General features: G+C 32.1%; 1 protein-coding gene across 2 annotated transcripts in view; it reads right to left on the minus strand.

Annotated features, from left to right (window-relative positions):
• The window catches only part of LOC111513096 (uncharacterized), an 86034-nt gene that overhangs the window by 44976 nt on the left and 24151 nt on the right, over positions 1 to 16907 (minus strand). For both annotated transcript variants that reach the window (XM_074181850.1, XM_074181849.1), the window contains exon 8: positions 1249 to 2018. In XM_074181850.1, the coding sequence (XP_074037951.1) occupies positions 1249 to 2018 (770 nt within the window). The remainder of the gene's footprint in view (positions 1 to 1248; positions 2019 to 16907) is intronic.

The raw sequence follows: 16907 nt of genomic DNA on the forward strand, positions 1-16907 counted from the left end.
ATTATTTGCACTTGTTGTTCTTCCGGAATGAACGGATGACCTGGGAGTTTTTTTATGTACACTAGCGGTAGTTGTGAATTTGGCTACAAGTTCCCTCATATATTTTCTACAGATAGGACGATTCGGAAAACGTTCATTGAAAATTCTTTCGGTCTCGTGAAAGTTTGGCGTCGTACCGTAAATAAAAATCACTTCAATTTTTTCTTCCAATGCACGAGAATTAAACATTTTAGAGATTTTTGGCGTGGTACCTTTCTACTAGTGAAACTGAAAATTAAATGAGAATATTCTAACTGAACAATGATGTTCACTGTCGTACTGAAATTTTTTGTCGTTTTTATAAACAAAAATTAACTTAACAAACCCTATCGGGTTGTTGGAATTGCCATATGGCAGATAAAAAGGAATATTTCTAGAAATATCGATATTAATCTGTTTGTCTTCAGGAAATCAATAAATGTTTCACCATTTTGTAGTAGGTAAAGATATTGACTTCATATTCTAGGGTTGTGAAGCTTCAAAATGAGCTTCAAATGATGTATCACAAGACCCCCCTTTCCATTTAATTTTTTTCCCAGATGGCTCCCAGTCGTCATCTTCAAAATAAAGTATTCATGCATTAATTTCATAATCCTTAATTTCAATTTTTTGAGTTGACCCGTTCAAAAAATAAAAGTGGGGGGGGGGACATTCAAGAAATGCACTGTATAGTAAGATCAATTGTGAATGAAACGGAGAATCTCGTTTTGGAATTGTTTTAACGTTAGAAAAAATATATCTACATATCGCGGCTTTGCCTGTATTTTTATAGAGATATAATTTGAAACTCGTTCAACAATGAGTTATAGCTATAACCCCTCTCGGGATAAGCATAATGTTTTTTGAAATATGCATATTTCAAAACAGTTTTTTCAACATTTTCCAAACAAGATATATGTTTCATATGGGTCGGATTTCGAACGATACTGCCCTTCTCTAATTTACTCCTGATCAGTGTTAAGTAAACTGAAACGTTGAATGAAATTAATCATGAAATATGTTTCGTTGTTATACAGAATCACTGATCGAAAGCATATGTTTTGTTAAAAAACGTACATTGTGTATAAGCAACAACTTGTGAAAATTAAGGAAAAATTCCTTTATATACCTGTATAATTTTTACTTTCATTTTTTTAGATATTGTAGGTGAAAACTCACAAAAATAGTTGATGTTTATTTTTTTCGAATTATAGAAATCTATCACACTACCTGCACTCCTTCAGCTAACTGTGGCATCTGTTCTCCAGACAAATCCTGCTCCATTTTTCTGCTAGAAATACTTTTTACCAATTCTTTCATTTTTTCATCTTCACCAAACAGAAAATCTATATATTTTTCCCGTGTTTTTTCATCAAGAATTTCAACACCAAATACATTTTCTGAAGGAAGTCTAGGTACAGTACCAGCTCCAGGCTTCATCTCGGAAACAGTTAACATATTCACTCCTGGAGAACCCGGTGGGCTGAGTCCGGGTGAGGTCCATTTGAATGGTGGGGATTCTTGTCCTACATCGAAGAGAAATTGATCTTCAAATCCAGGGGATTTCACTTCACCGGGAGACGGTATCGGTCTATATGCTGTTGGAACATATGAAGGTGGTGTGTCCCGTGTTGTCTTCAATCGCTCCGGTGTAACGTAACCTGCTACACCTGGTGACTCCGTGAATTTAGGTGTAGTTGGTGTCTCGTCCGCACCCACCAAACTCATTTCTGCTTCCGTTATATCAAAAATATCTGTGGGAACTGTAGGTTCGGTGAAACGAAATGGAGGCGTTGCTGGTTTTACGGGGGACCGAGAAAGTGGCATCTTAGTCACCTCCACTAACTTTGGTAAACCAAACATATCATATTCACCTCCTTCTGGGCTTTTTGGTAATTCAAACGAGACATCGCCGAAAATATCATCTCCAACACCAGGTGTTATACCAAACATCTCTTCAATTTGCCTACGTTCATCCCTTGGGTCGTAGGACACAAATTCTTAAAAAAAAAAGTGTTAAAATATATAGATTACCAAAATAACACTGCATTATAGAATTTTGTTTCATATAATCCATTTGCATAATATAATTAAATCAACATGTAAGTATACAATACAAGCCGACGATACAGCACTTGAAACTTTTTGAAAAATGCCTTTTCTCAAATTTTCTTTCAATTAACCCAAATAAAACTAAATTCATACATATTGACAAACTTGAATGAATTGATGGATGTAGCCGTTATACTACGTGGTAGGAAATCATAATGAAAAGATAAGTGAGTATAAAAGAGTTTATTGTATAAGTTTGAAAATGTCCGTATAGGGCAAAACTGCAGTAACGTTAGTTACAAATAAAAGTGGTGAAAACATAGAAATTTTCATTTCTCTTTTCATTGACAACTTATTGAAAAAATTCTGCCATTGTTGGAGCACTACGCATATGTCTAAAATTGAAACCAGAAATAGCAAAAAAAAAAATTGGACTCACATATTCTTAGCCGGATTGAATTTTTATTATATATTTGGGAATCATACTGTAAAAATATCTTCAACAAAATTTCCATTGTTTATGAAAAAGCATTGAAAGTACTGTATCGTCTTCCATATGACATTCCAACTTCCAACATTCGATAACAAACACATATTTTTTAGAAGAAGAATTTTTACTTCAGGAAAGAAACCAGCATAAATATAATATATTTTATTTTTGTGGTAAACCAATTTCATTTCTTTGTTTACTAATTTCTCATTTTGAATGTACCGAATTTGTATAAAATTTGTGAATAGTTTACTTGACTATTCATGCTATTATATAAAAATATTATTTATATATGTGTATATACGTATATATATATATATATATATATATACATATATATGGTAAAATGGATTAATAGGGTCTCTCAGTCAAAAAATCAAAAATCAAACTCTGCTTTACTTTGCCAAGCTTTCGCTTCTAATGGGAAGCTTCTTCAGGGCCTATAATTCAATGATTTTTGAATATTTTCGCCTTTGAATAACATTACAGATCATACTTACAGTAAAAATGAGTGAAAAACAATAAATTGAAGATATAAATTGACGTAAAAGTTAACATGTATACGATTTTTCTGTAGGCTTGACAAATGTCATACCTTCACATAAATGTCATTCTTCAATGGGTATGATGATTTGATATTTTTTTACTGTAAAGAGAGTTATTGATTGATACATCTTTCATTATTATTATGTTTTTGATGTAGTTCTAGTAAATTACTATATATACTGCTGAGATTATCAACCCAACTAGCAAAGTTGTTTTATAATTCCATGATGTTGCAACAGTTTTATTTTATTATTATTTTATAATTACTTCCAAAATGCTTATCGATTATATTAGATGATCGGTGAACACAATACAGTTGTAGGCAATAAAAGTGTTTTATAAATTTGTCATAGAAACGTTTATGAAATAAAATTAAAAAAACATTATAAAATAGTCAGGAACTTATCACAAAAACGTTTTTGCAACTAACTTATAAAACTTATTTTCCTATAAAAGTAAATTGTTATGTAGCAGTTTTATAACACTTTTTTGCGAGATTTTTATGATAGTTATAAAACTATTTCAAGCTCATTTTATAACTGTTTCCTGTAGCTTTAATGAAATTATTTTATTAGAATGCTTTCAGATACTATTTTATTTTCATTACCATATTGTCACTTCAAAGATAATTTCCCAACTATTTTATAGTATGGTATATTTACTACAATTTCAAAACACTAATATAACTGTTATAAAATCAAATTGCTTTTGCTAATATATATTTGCTGCCACCAAGAATGAAATGCAGCATTTAAGAACAACCAGCTGACATCGATTCCTAATCAGAGCTTTGAAATATTCTTCAAAATTTCAGTTATGTTTAGTGAGAATATTTTTGTTTATTTATTCAAGTGGGACACCATCGATATCGTGGGGGAAATTAGTTTTTCAGCAACTTTTAAATATTAGATTTTTATTGAGTATAGGTACCCCATAAGTAAATTCAATATTTTCAAGGCATTGGGTTTAGTAACTCAACCTTATTATTCACAATTTGGAAGACTGTAAAATACAAAGGGTTTGCACTTTCAAGTTTCAGTTTTTAGTTATCTATTTAGAAAACCTGAATATTTTGTTCTGAGTGAAGCAGTTTCGTGTTACAACGCTTTAAATGATGACAAATTCAGGTACAGCAAAGTACCATGAACCACGGTGTCCCATGAAAGATACATAACTGTGGCTTTTCCATACTTTCTGTGACAACTTGTTTGAATAAAAATAACCCTGCTTGCTTTTTGGGTTGCATAGGATTGATAATTTTTTCTTGTTCTGTATCGTCATTCTTCAGCTTTCGCTCTAATAGTTCTTCAGCGATTTGGTAGGTCATCAAATGACTTCGTTTCAGTTTATGGATTCGTATTAGCTCATCAGCATCAATTTCTGCCATGAGAGTTGGTTAAACGTAGATAAAATGAGTCAAATCCAGCTTCAAACAGACAAAACTATCAACTGAAAGTATAGGCCTGAATTATCAATTATCTGGTCAATTATTGAAGCTGATTAAAAGATATCAAAAAAAAATCACCCGTCATTTCCTATAAACGCACGATAAATTAAATATCAAAAATATTTCATCGGCTTTCATATAGGTTATGTCTAATATTCACCATGTATTCAGCATTAGACAATGGATATTTATCATAAAAAAGGTAATATATGATGAATATAAGTAATTTATATTATAAGAGTCACCAAAGTGTCGTTTATCAGCAAAAATGTTGCCAACTAACTTATAAACAATCACAAAAGTTGTGTACCGACAGCAGAGCCAAAGCGAAGCAGAAAGGCATACAAATATTAACAGAGCCGTATTCTTAGTATTCTGTGTAAAAAAACATCAAAATAACGGGGTGCTCAGTTGTGTTTCAAAAAAATATTTCGTGTAGAAATAAGTTGTTAAGGTTGGATGGGAGTTCAGTTTTAGCAGCTAAACCATACAAGGTGATTCACGGCATTTTATCCATTTGAGAGTATCTTGGTTTCCGATAATTTTGTGATTTAAGCGTATGCGTTCACGTTCGAATTCGATTGTATAGGTTCGCTACCCGCTTTCTATAATCAATTCGTGACAGTGTTCGTATCCATAGGTATTCGTTAAAAGGCCTTTGATTTTGGGATTTTGACTAATTGACGTATGATTAATTTTTGTCGCGGGTTTGAATACTCTATTTGTAACATTTTTTTTTTTAATTTTTTGTTTAGTAAAAGAAGGGATAGGGTTAGTTTGGTTTTTTACGTTATTTCAGAAAATCCATCTATTGAAAAAATTCGGTCGGAAATCTTGATAGTGGATCTAGAACGGTTTGGTGTTGGGAGAAAACTCCAGTAATATGAGGTAACACTCTAGCAAAATACTTCCATACTTTTAAACGTCGCAGCTTTCGCTCAAAAAAATATTGAAAACCCATTTTTATAAATTATAATTCATTTATACATTCTATCAATAACTAATAATCAGTTTTCATTGTTACTGTTCAATACAGTTCAATTTTAATTCATCCTCAATTTTAGACACTATGATATATGCATATATATGTGTATTATAAGTTATACTTTCAACTTGATAATAATTCCATTCTGTGGATACTATAGTGGATTTTTCTGTTTGCATCCTGAATATATAAATAAAAATAAATAATAAAAAAATAATAATAATAATTCATTGGGGGGTATATAATAGTTTTAGATTCAGTTCGAGGTGCTTCAAGTAGAAGAAGAAATGACTTGGTGTTCCAATAAAAAACTTTCAGGAAGTTTTGAGTTGCCCTGTATATTGCAGATACTAAAAAATGACCTTAAACTATCCCTCCTAACATAGTGCTTCAATATTTTTTTTGCAAAAACAGGAAAAGGTTATTATAATGGTTAAAACCCGTCGTTTAGCCTTTATAATCGATGAAAGAAACTTTTTAGTCAAAACATTCCGACAGATAATATTTATTCAAACTATATGTGAGAAATCATTTACTCATACAAGTATTTTTGTAGAAACCTACAGCTTTAAAAGTAGTCCGACTCTGCCGCAATACCACTACTCCCAGAACTAAGTGTTTCTTAACAGTTTTATAGAGGTAACATAGTAGCTAAAATACGTTGAAATGCTCGCTACTGATACCAACTTATTTTATAGAACGACGCCATTTTAAATTATAGCGATCCGGGATACTGAAATTAGATGAGTTGAAAATATGAAATACAGCTGAAAAGTACATAAATATCATAACATTATATTATTTAGAATGAAGTGAGTTGAATTTGCGACTAGAAAATCAATACGTCGACAGAGTGAATTTTTGTATAATTAATAATTTTACCGAAAACATTTATGAATGAGTGGCGCGCTTAAATTTTGCTAATAATAGGCTATATATTTCCCAATAAAATTTCATTTGCAGTATAAATATCAATCTTCGAAACACAAACAATGTCTTCAACAGTTTCATGAGTGCAAAAGTGAAATTTTAAAATGGCTTCAACCTTTCTATTTGTTAGTTTTCAGTTGGTGACATATCTATTATATTTTCCTAGTGTCCAATACAAAATTACTTCTTGCGTCTTCAAGAAAACATTTTTAACACTTTTTTATTTTATTGCTATCGTTTTCGGCTGTATTATATTTCATAACGCCTACTTGGAACTACTAAAAAACTATTATAAAACTGTCTTCTGATTATTTTATAAGTATGGCTTAAATATGTTGCAAAAGTGTAGTAAGGGAAGTCTTTACAAAACTACTTTTTGAGAGTGTTAGACAAATTTTATAGTAGCTGCCAAAATGTTTATAAAACTGTTTTGTAGTGTTTGTAAAAGGCCTTACAAAATATCAATAATAACTATAATGTTTTATAAAACGGTGTCAATTTCCTATTTATAGCAGTTTTATTAACATATTGAAAACATTTCTGGGAGAAATGCAGTTTTTTAATTTGTTTCTCCGAAACGTTTCCGCAACTATTATAAAATACGAAATTGCTAGTTGGGAATATCAGTTCTCTTATTCATACAATCAGAAGACTTATTAATTTCCATCATTTCAAGAAAAAGGCGTTTGGAAATATTTTTTTCTGTATGTAAAACTTTGATATTAGAGTAATTTGGTTTATGACCTGTTTCTATAGAGTGTTGTGCCAATACACATGATTTTCTATTGAGCTTTATTTCACTTTTATATGAAGTTACTCTATCATTAATAATTCTAGATGTTGTTCCAATATAATTCAAGTTACAATTGTTACAAGGAATGTTATAAATCACATTTGACTTTGTTGTATCAGTTATCTTTCAATTTAGTATTGAAATTCTTTATAGTTTTAATATTTTTTTTGGCATATTTTGATATTTTGTTGATTATGAAAATGTTTTATGATATTTAAAGATACATTTCCAAGGTTAGGTATAGATTTATAAGAAATATTGATAGGTGAACTATCATCACATACATTTCTGTCAATTACATCAGAATTTGTATTACTGCCAGTATTGAAAATTATTTTATTGAGGAGTTTTCTGGGATAAGAATTATCGATCAATATGTCTCTAAGACATTTTTTTCAAACAGAGTATTAAATTAATTTTAACTGATTTTTTGTGAAAGGAATAGTAATTGATATATTTTCCTGAATTAGTAGGTTTGACATACCAATCTGTAATCAAGGAATTATCAGTTTTACGAATATCTCTTGTATCAAGAAAAGGAAGGGTCTGATTATTTTCTATTTCGATAGTGAATTGTAACTTTTTATCATATCTAATGACAACATCAAGAATTTCATTAGATTTGTCATAAGGTATTGCACAGATGACATCGTCAACATATTTCTTTAAAAAAGGAATTTTAAAATTCAATTTGGGAAGTATGTCTTCAAAAAGATCGTCCATTACTAAGACGTCTAATTAGTCTAATATCAAAGTTTTACATACACAAAAAAATATTTCCAAACGCCTTTTTCTTGAAATGGTGGAAATTGATAAGTCTTCTGATTGTATGAATAAGAAAACTGACATTGATAATCTCAGCAGTATACAGGGTCCTGCAACAGTGGCGCGGTGTTCCATATCTCTATATAGGAAGCAGATAGGAATCTAATTTTCTATAATATTACCTTATTGCTCAAGCTCGACAAAATAAAAATATTGGCGGTCACACAGGGTGTTCGATTTTTTCTGGGCGGATCCCAACTGTGTCTTTTTGAATGGCAACCTATATTTTTTATCGCTTTTTCGGTTTCTTCATAGAAAATAAAATAAACTTTATGTATATCTGCACTTCGAAAATATTGACGGTTTTCGAGATATCTAGCATGACAGGTTTTTTTCCAATATTCGTCACTCAGAATATTTGAAATTATAAAGTGGTGCCAAGTCCAGTTGAAATTTTTTTTTGGTCGAATATTCTACATTGGTAACTCTCTCAAACGATATATCTGAAATCGACCTGTGATATACAGGGTATGAAAAACCGCTTGCCAAATATTGTAAATGAAAATTTGCAAAATCTTCCTTAGATTAAATGTAACACCTTGTATATTATTGATCCATAAGAAGCGCCAACGAAACCTCTACAAATTTCATTAAGTATTCCCTATGGCTAAGTTCAATAGTTTTTCTTAAATGAGCATTTCTTTCGAAAAATGGTCATTTTTTCAAAGCGAAATCCATTTGACGACTGATAAAAATATACGAAAGATATCTTGTTTCAATTTTGTACATTAGAAGGTGTCCAAACAAATATTTTTTAACGAAATAAATGTATGTACCTATCACTTTTTGCTAAATGGAAAATTATTTTTTCATTGGATGCAGAATTTCACTCATAAATCGTGCAATATCAAACCAAACAAGTTAAAAGAAAGAAACATTATAAATAACTATTTTTTTCATGTTATTATATTTATTCAGAGCTTGAGTTCTAGATATTCAAATTTGTCAACTGGCAAATTACAAAACTACAAAAGGGAGAGTTTAATTAAGGTTGATAATGAAACTTCTATAAAATATGTTCAACATGTCTTCCATTTTCTTGAATGCAGAGCTGAAGTCTATGTTTGAAAGACTGTTCTACCCTGCGCAAGACAGCTGGTGTAATGCTGCGAAAAGCATTCGTTATTCTAAGTCGCATATTTTCGGGAGAAGTTGGTGGCTCAACGTAAACCATATTTTTTATGTATCCCCATAAGAAAAAATCTAGTTTCGTCAAATCTGGTGATCTAGCGGGCCACCGTACAGGCCCATTCCGTCCTATCCATTTATTGGGAAATACTTCATTTAGATGATCTCTCACTTCTGCCGAATAGTGAGCAGGTGCACCATCATGTTGTAACCACATTCTATTGCGGAGGTCAAGAGGAATATCATCTAACAAACCTGGTAAATCATTTCGTAAGAAATTGAGATACATTGCACCATTCATATGTCCCTCAAAAAAGTATGGACCAATTACATATTCTCCAATGATGCCTCCCCAGACATTTATCGACCACCTATGTTGATAATCCACCTGTATCAATAAGTGAGGATTTTCTGTTGCATAATAATGGTAATTATGTCGATTTACAAATCCATTTTTATGGAATGTCGATTCATCCGACCATAAAATATTATTGAAAAAATATTCGTTTCGACGAATTTTGTTCATGGCCCAATTGCAAAATCTCACTCTTTTCTCGAAATCAGCATACAGTAGTTCTTGATGTAACTGAACGTGGTATGGATGCAAGCGATGTTTCTTCAATACTCGTTGCACTGATCTCTCACTTATATCCACTATTTCCCCAATTTGTCGTTGACTCCTACTAGGATCTTCTTCAACAGCAAGAAGAACTTGCAATTCATTATCTTCATTAGTAGCTGGCTTGATGCGCTCATGTTTGGAATAATTAATAGATCCAGTTTCAACGGATCGTCCCAAGATCTTTCGGAAAGATCTTTCATCTGGATGCCTTCTATCTGGATACCGTTGAGAATAAATTCTACTTGCCAATAAACAATTCCTGTCTGATTCACCTAATATGAAAATCATATCAATCAAATCACTTTTTGATAACAACATTCTGATGAAATTATACCGACAGTTCAACTTCACGATTGACTAAAAATTTCAATATTCATTTGCAGCCAAATATTTTGTTCTATCATTTGCCAGACTACTTGATTTCCAATAAATATTTCATTCGCTGAAAGGTTGTTTTAGACCGAAAGAATATGGCACAAATTCCGAGATTTTTGAAATTATTGTAACTATTCAAGAACGTCCATTTTGTGGTGTAATTCGCAACTTGTTTATCTAGCAACAGGTAATTTTAGGAATGGGCGATATTTTAAGGAAAGGGTATTTTTTTGTATATTCTTATCAGTCGTCAAATGGATTTCGCTTTGAAAAAATGACCATTTTTCGAAAGAAATGCTCATTTAAGAAAAACTATTGAACTTAGCCATAGGGAATACTTAATGAAATTTGTAGAGGTTTCGTTGGCGCTTCTTATGGATCAATAATATACAGGGTGTTCCATTTAATCTAAGGAAGATTTTGCAAATTTTCATTTACAATATTTGGCAAGCGGTTTTTCATACCCTGTATATCACAGGTCGATTTCAGATATATCGTTTGAGAGAGTTACCAATGTAGAATATTCGACCAAACAAAAAATTCAACTGGACTTGGCACCACTTTATAATTTCAAATATTCTGAGTGACGAATATTGGAAAAAAAAACCTGTCATGCTAGATATCTCGAAAACCATCAATATTTTCGAAGTGCAGATATACATAAAGTTTATTTTATTTTCTATGAAGAAACCGAAAAAGCGATAAAAAATATAGGTTGCCATTTAAAAAGACACAGTTGGGATCCGCCCAGAAAAAATCGAACACCCTGTGTGACTGCCAATATTTTTATTTTGTCGAGCTCGAGCAATAAGGTAATATTATAGAAAATTAGATTCCTATCTGCTTCCTATATAGAGATATATATATATATATATATATATATATATATATATATATATATATATATATATATATATATATATATATATATATATATATTATAAATAAAGATGTTATTGAGTGTGTTTGCCTCCATTTGATGAGTGTTCTGTCCACACATTTTCCCTTAATAATATTTACTCATCCATGTTGCATACAAAATAAAATCAACATCTTGAAGAACTCTGAGTGTGATTAAAATCTGTTTGAAAATCTGTTTTTCCGTTAACAAATAAAAAAAATAAAATAATGTTACATATAACACAATCACAATTACTCACGTAAAACAATTTGTTGTAACAGCTAAAAAAAAATATAATAAAATATCAATGTCATACATTCCCGCATTCATAAATAAAATCAAAGGTTACAGAAAAAATTAGAAGCAAACAACCACATACAGACAGATCACGAAGTTCATACTTGTCTGTGAAGATAACAAATATTAAAGTTTTACACATTATACAGGCTGATTCACGGTGGATGGCACATTAGACGTTTCTGGTGAACCAGACAACGGATCACTTTGAAAATTTAATGGAGGACATATTCGGACATTCTCTAGCCAAATAAAATATTTTCGACAATGCGGTGTTGCCGCTTCTATTAGAAAGCAGTAGCAACTTTGATTTTTCAAATGGAACACTCTGTATATAATATTATTTTTGGAATCTCCAATAATTGAACGACAAATTTTCTTGATATTTCCCTATACCTATCTGTTACCGTTTCCGAAATAAAAATTAATTTCAATTTTTTTCTTCGAAAATCATGACTTCTAAAAATGCCGATATCTTTTAGTTAAGAAGTACTATGATATCGAAATTTGATTTGGAGTTAGGTGATACTTGGACACTTCCCACACGTCAGCCTAATCTCCGTTACTTCAATACAGGGTGGTAAAAAATTAAGTTTTTTCGTTTGCTTGAAAAAGTTGCTGAAATTTAATTATTTCAAATGGAACATATATTATTGAAAATTCGGAAAGCTGCTGAAATTTGCTTTCTTTCTATGTATATCATACCTATACCTAACTAGTCAACTTTCGGACTTATGAACATTTATTTGTGAAAATGTCCTTTCAGAATGGTATTTCCATTCGGTATTTGGTAAGCAGGCCATGATTACTATTTGACAGTAGCGTTGTGACATTCTCCTAATAATATCGACATTTTCGTCACTTCAGAAGTTGCAAATACCTTCAAAACGATGGAACAAAACTATTCAAACGAAGTTCTTATGAATTTGTTTATTATTTTTGGACAGTGTGACAAAATTATCAGCAGAACATGTAGAAAGTTCAATGAAATGTATCCGAATCTACCGCCAATGAACCTCAAGAAATTTATACGAATTCAGAACAATTTCAATGCATTTGAATCAACTTTAAAAGCACCAAGAAACTTGCCTCGACCCGTAACTTTCGAAGACAACCAGATTAATGTCTTAGCATATTTTCACGCATTTCCCGAGTCATCGATAAGAAGTGCTGAAGAAGATTTGGGTATAAAATATTCATCGGTTCAAAGAATCTTGCGAAGACATAAAATGCATGATTATAAATTCACCAAAATTCAAGCAATGAAGCCTCAAGATCCTCAACAGAGAGTAGAATTTTGTGAAATGTTGTTGACACGCATTCAAGAAGATCCACTTTTTTTAAATAAAATTATTTGGACTGATGAATCGAAATTTTCGAGAGAAGGGATTTTCAATAGAAAAAATCGTCATTATTGGTCCAGTGAAAATCCTCACGTCACAAAAGAAGCCAGATTTCAAGAAAAATTCGGTTTTAATGTCTTCTGCATGTTGATGGACAACAAATTGAGGTACGTGATATACGAGGAGTCATTAACATCCAGAAGCTACCTGAATATTTTGGAGAATACTGTAGACAGTTTCGTGGATAATCTGTCACTCGAAGATTATCGAAACTGTTGGTACCAACTAGACGGAGCTCCTGCACATTGCACAAGAGAAGTGAGCGCAGAACTGGATAGACTATTTGACGATCGGTGGATGAGGCGCTTGGGACCATGGAATTGGCCAGCGAGATCACCCGATCTTAATCCATTAGATTTTTATTTGTGGGGAATGTTTAAAGAAAAAGTTTACAAAATACCCGTGCGTTCGAGAGATGAATTGTTAGAAAGGATTGCCCAAACATTTGAAGATTTGGATCCCAATGAAATCAGATCTGCCACCACGAAAGCAGTCAACACCCGCATTTTAAAGTGCTTGGAAGTGAACGGCCAGCGATTCGAACATATTTTCAAATATTCCACATGATTGTTTTACTTTTTTATAATTATTCATATCAATATTTCCAATTTCAAGTTTCTTGGTGCTTATTTAAAGTTTATCCAAACATATTGAAATTGTTCTGAATTCGTATAAATTTCTTGAGGTTCATTGGCGGTAGAAACTTGACTAGTTAGGTATAGGTATGATATACATAGAAAGAAAGCAAATTTCAGCAGCTTTCCGAATTTTCAATAATATACAGGGTGTTCCATTTAAAATAATCAAATTTCAGCAACTTTTTCAAGCAAACGAAAAAACTGTATTTTTTTACCACCCTGTATTGAAGTAACGGAGATTAGGCTGACATGTGGGAAGTGTCCAAGTATCACCTAACTCCAAACCAAATTTTGATATCATAGTACTTCTTAACTAAAAGATATCGGCATTTTTAGAAGTCATGATTTTCGAAGAAAAAAATTGAAATTAATTTTTATTTCGAAAACGGTAACAGATAGGTATAGGGAAATATCAAGAAAAGTTGTCGGGCAATTGTTGGAGATTCCAAAAATAATATTATATACAGAGTGTTCTATTTGAAAAATCAAAGTTGCTACTGCTTTCTAATAGAAGCGGCAACACCGCATCGTCGAAAATATTTTAGTTGGCTAGAGAATGTCCGAATATGCCCTCCATTAAATTTTCAAAGTGATCCGTTGTCTGGTTCACCAGAAACGTCTAATGTGCCATCCACCGTGAATCATCCTGTATATAGGTATTTATAAACTAGGGAGATACAAATATTGACTAAATTAATAATATGAAATATATAAAATTCAATAATATACATGTAATGAGTAGAATGCAGAAAGGGCCAAGTTCATATTTTAGTAGTGTGAGGTTCAAATTTCATGATTTAAAACTGTTTATCATTTGTCTTGTGTTATTAGATGGAATCAAATTATGAATACTCTCTCTTGGTAAGTTCTTTATAAATCTGACTAGTTTACTTTTGAATTGGTTGATATTACGTATCTGTTGAATATTCGAAGGTAAGCTGTTGTATAGTTTTGGACCCAAGTATTGATGACTTTTCTGGTCCACCGATTTATGCACACGAGGACATTGGAACTGCTTACGATGCCTAGTACTGCAGTCATGGATAAGTGTCACTAAATGATTCTTGTGTTTATGTTGTCTTGTGTTACAGTTTTTGTAATACAATTGTCCTAAAGCTAGTAGTAGTTCCGATTCTTTATGAAGTGTATCACTTGGATATCTTCAAGCTCTTAGATAGCATCAGATTCAGAAATTGTTTCTGAATGACTTCAAGAGAATGGATGTGACTTTTAGATTATACCTCACCATCCAAGTAGTCCATAAGTGATGTGACTTTCCACAAGACTGTGATAAATTGTCTTTTTTTGTTTCAGGTAAACAAATCGAAGTTTTTTCAGGAGGAAGTTGATGTGATGGTCCCATTTCAGATATACATCTATAACCATTTCAAAATATTTTATCATATTTGCCGACATTATTCGTGTATTTTTTTCTATAGATAGGGAATCAAATTTGGGCATTGTTGTTTCGTAATTAGAAAAAGGTAAGAAATAAGTTTTATCTATATTGATAATTGAAAGCTTGTTGTCAAAGAACGATTTGATTAGGGAAAAATCTGATTCTACATCTTCTTTCAAAGTAGGCCATGACTTGCCCTTATAAAATATTGCAGTATCATCTGCAAAGCTGATTATATATGAGATATATATATATATATATATATATATATATATATATATATATATATATATATATATATATATATATATAAAAAGGAGGTGTTATCGAGTTATATATATATATATATATATATATATATATATATATACAAATATGAAAGTTATTGAGTGTCTTGATATAGAAACAGAAGTTAATATCGGACATAGCACTCATGAAAGTGGCAAACCATAGACACGTGTTTCGGGCTTTTGGCCCATCATCAGTATGGTGCAGCCAAGTGTAAGGATGGGCAACACTTGGTTACCAAAAGATAGAAATACAAATGCACGGAGCCACCAACAGGAGCCAACCGCACATTTGTGGTTTCAGATGATAGATCTCGTGTTCACAAAAAAACTATCAAAATCACCACGGAGGCAGTTACAGCTACCTGCGTGACATCCGGGTCCAGGAAATTATACAAATATGAAAGTTATTGAGTGTCTTGATATAGAAACAGAAGTTAATATCGGACATAGCACTCATGAAAGTGGCAAACCATAGACACGTGTTTCGGGCTTTTGGCCCATCATCAGTATGGTGCAGCCAAGTGTAAGGATGGGCAACACTTGGTTACCAAAAGATAGAAATACAAATGCACGGAGCCACCAACAGGAGCCAACCGCACATTTGTGGTTTCAGATGATAGATCTCGTGTTCACAAAAAAAAAACTATCAAAATCACCACGGAGGCAGTTACAGCTACCTGCGTGACATCCGGGTCCAGGAAATTATACAAATATGAAAATTATACAAATATTTTTTAATAGCTGTTTCTATATCAAGACACTCAATAACTTTCATATTTGTATAATTTCCTGGACCCGGATGTCACGCAGGTAGCTGTAACTGCCTCCGTGGTGATTTTGATAGTTTTTTTGTGAACACGAGATCTATCATCTGAAACCACAAATGTGCGGTTGGCTCCTGTTGGTGGCTCCGTGCATTTGTATTTCTATCTTTTGGTAACCAAGTGTTGCCCATCCTTACACTTGGCTGCACCATACTGATGATGGGCCAAAAGCCCGAAACACGTGTCTATGGTTTGCCACTTTCATGAGTGCTATGTCCGATATTAACTTCTGTTTCTATATCAAGACACTCAATAACTTTCATATTTGTATAATTTCCTGGACCCGGATGTCACGCAGGTAGCTGTAACTGCCTCCGTGGTGATTTTGATAGTTTTTTTGTGAACACGAGATCTATCATCTGAAACCACAAATGTGCGGTTGGCTCCTGTTGGTGGCTCCGTGCATTTGTATTTCTATCTTTTGGTAACCAAGTGTTGCCCATCCTTACACTTGGCTGCACCATACTGATGATGGGCCAAAAGCCCGAAACACGTGTCTATGGTTTGCCACTTTCATGAGTGCTATGTCCGATATTAACTTCTGTTTCTATATATATATATATATATATATATATATATATATATATATATATATATATATATATATATATATAAATATATTACAAAAAGGATTCGAAGCTTTATAACTTCTATTTATTATATGCGAAACAGCTGATCGTGCTATCATCACCAAGGCTCTACTGAAACTCTACACAAGGCTCTACTCAAAAAAGTTCGAGAAGAGCTTTGATGATGATAGCACGACCAGCTGTCGAAAGTGCTCGCATATGATAAATAGGAGTTATAAAGCTTCAAATCCGTTTTGTAACATTTATTAATAATAAAATTCTGAAAATAAGTTGCATCATTGAAAAAATATATCATTAGACCTACACAATTGAGAACAGAATCAATGCTACTAGAGAGTTTCTACTTTGTATACA

The sequence above is a fragment of the Leptinotarsa decemlineata genome, unplaced genomic scaffold (assembly GCF_025532065.1).
Source record: "Leptinotarsa decemlineata unplaced genomic scaffold, Ldec_3_MD MMD2_tig00026316_RagTag_RagTag, whole genome shotgun sequence".
Taxonomy (NCBI): domain Eukaryota; kingdom Metazoa; phylum Arthropoda; class Insecta; order Coleoptera; family Chrysomelidae; genus Leptinotarsa; species Leptinotarsa decemlineata.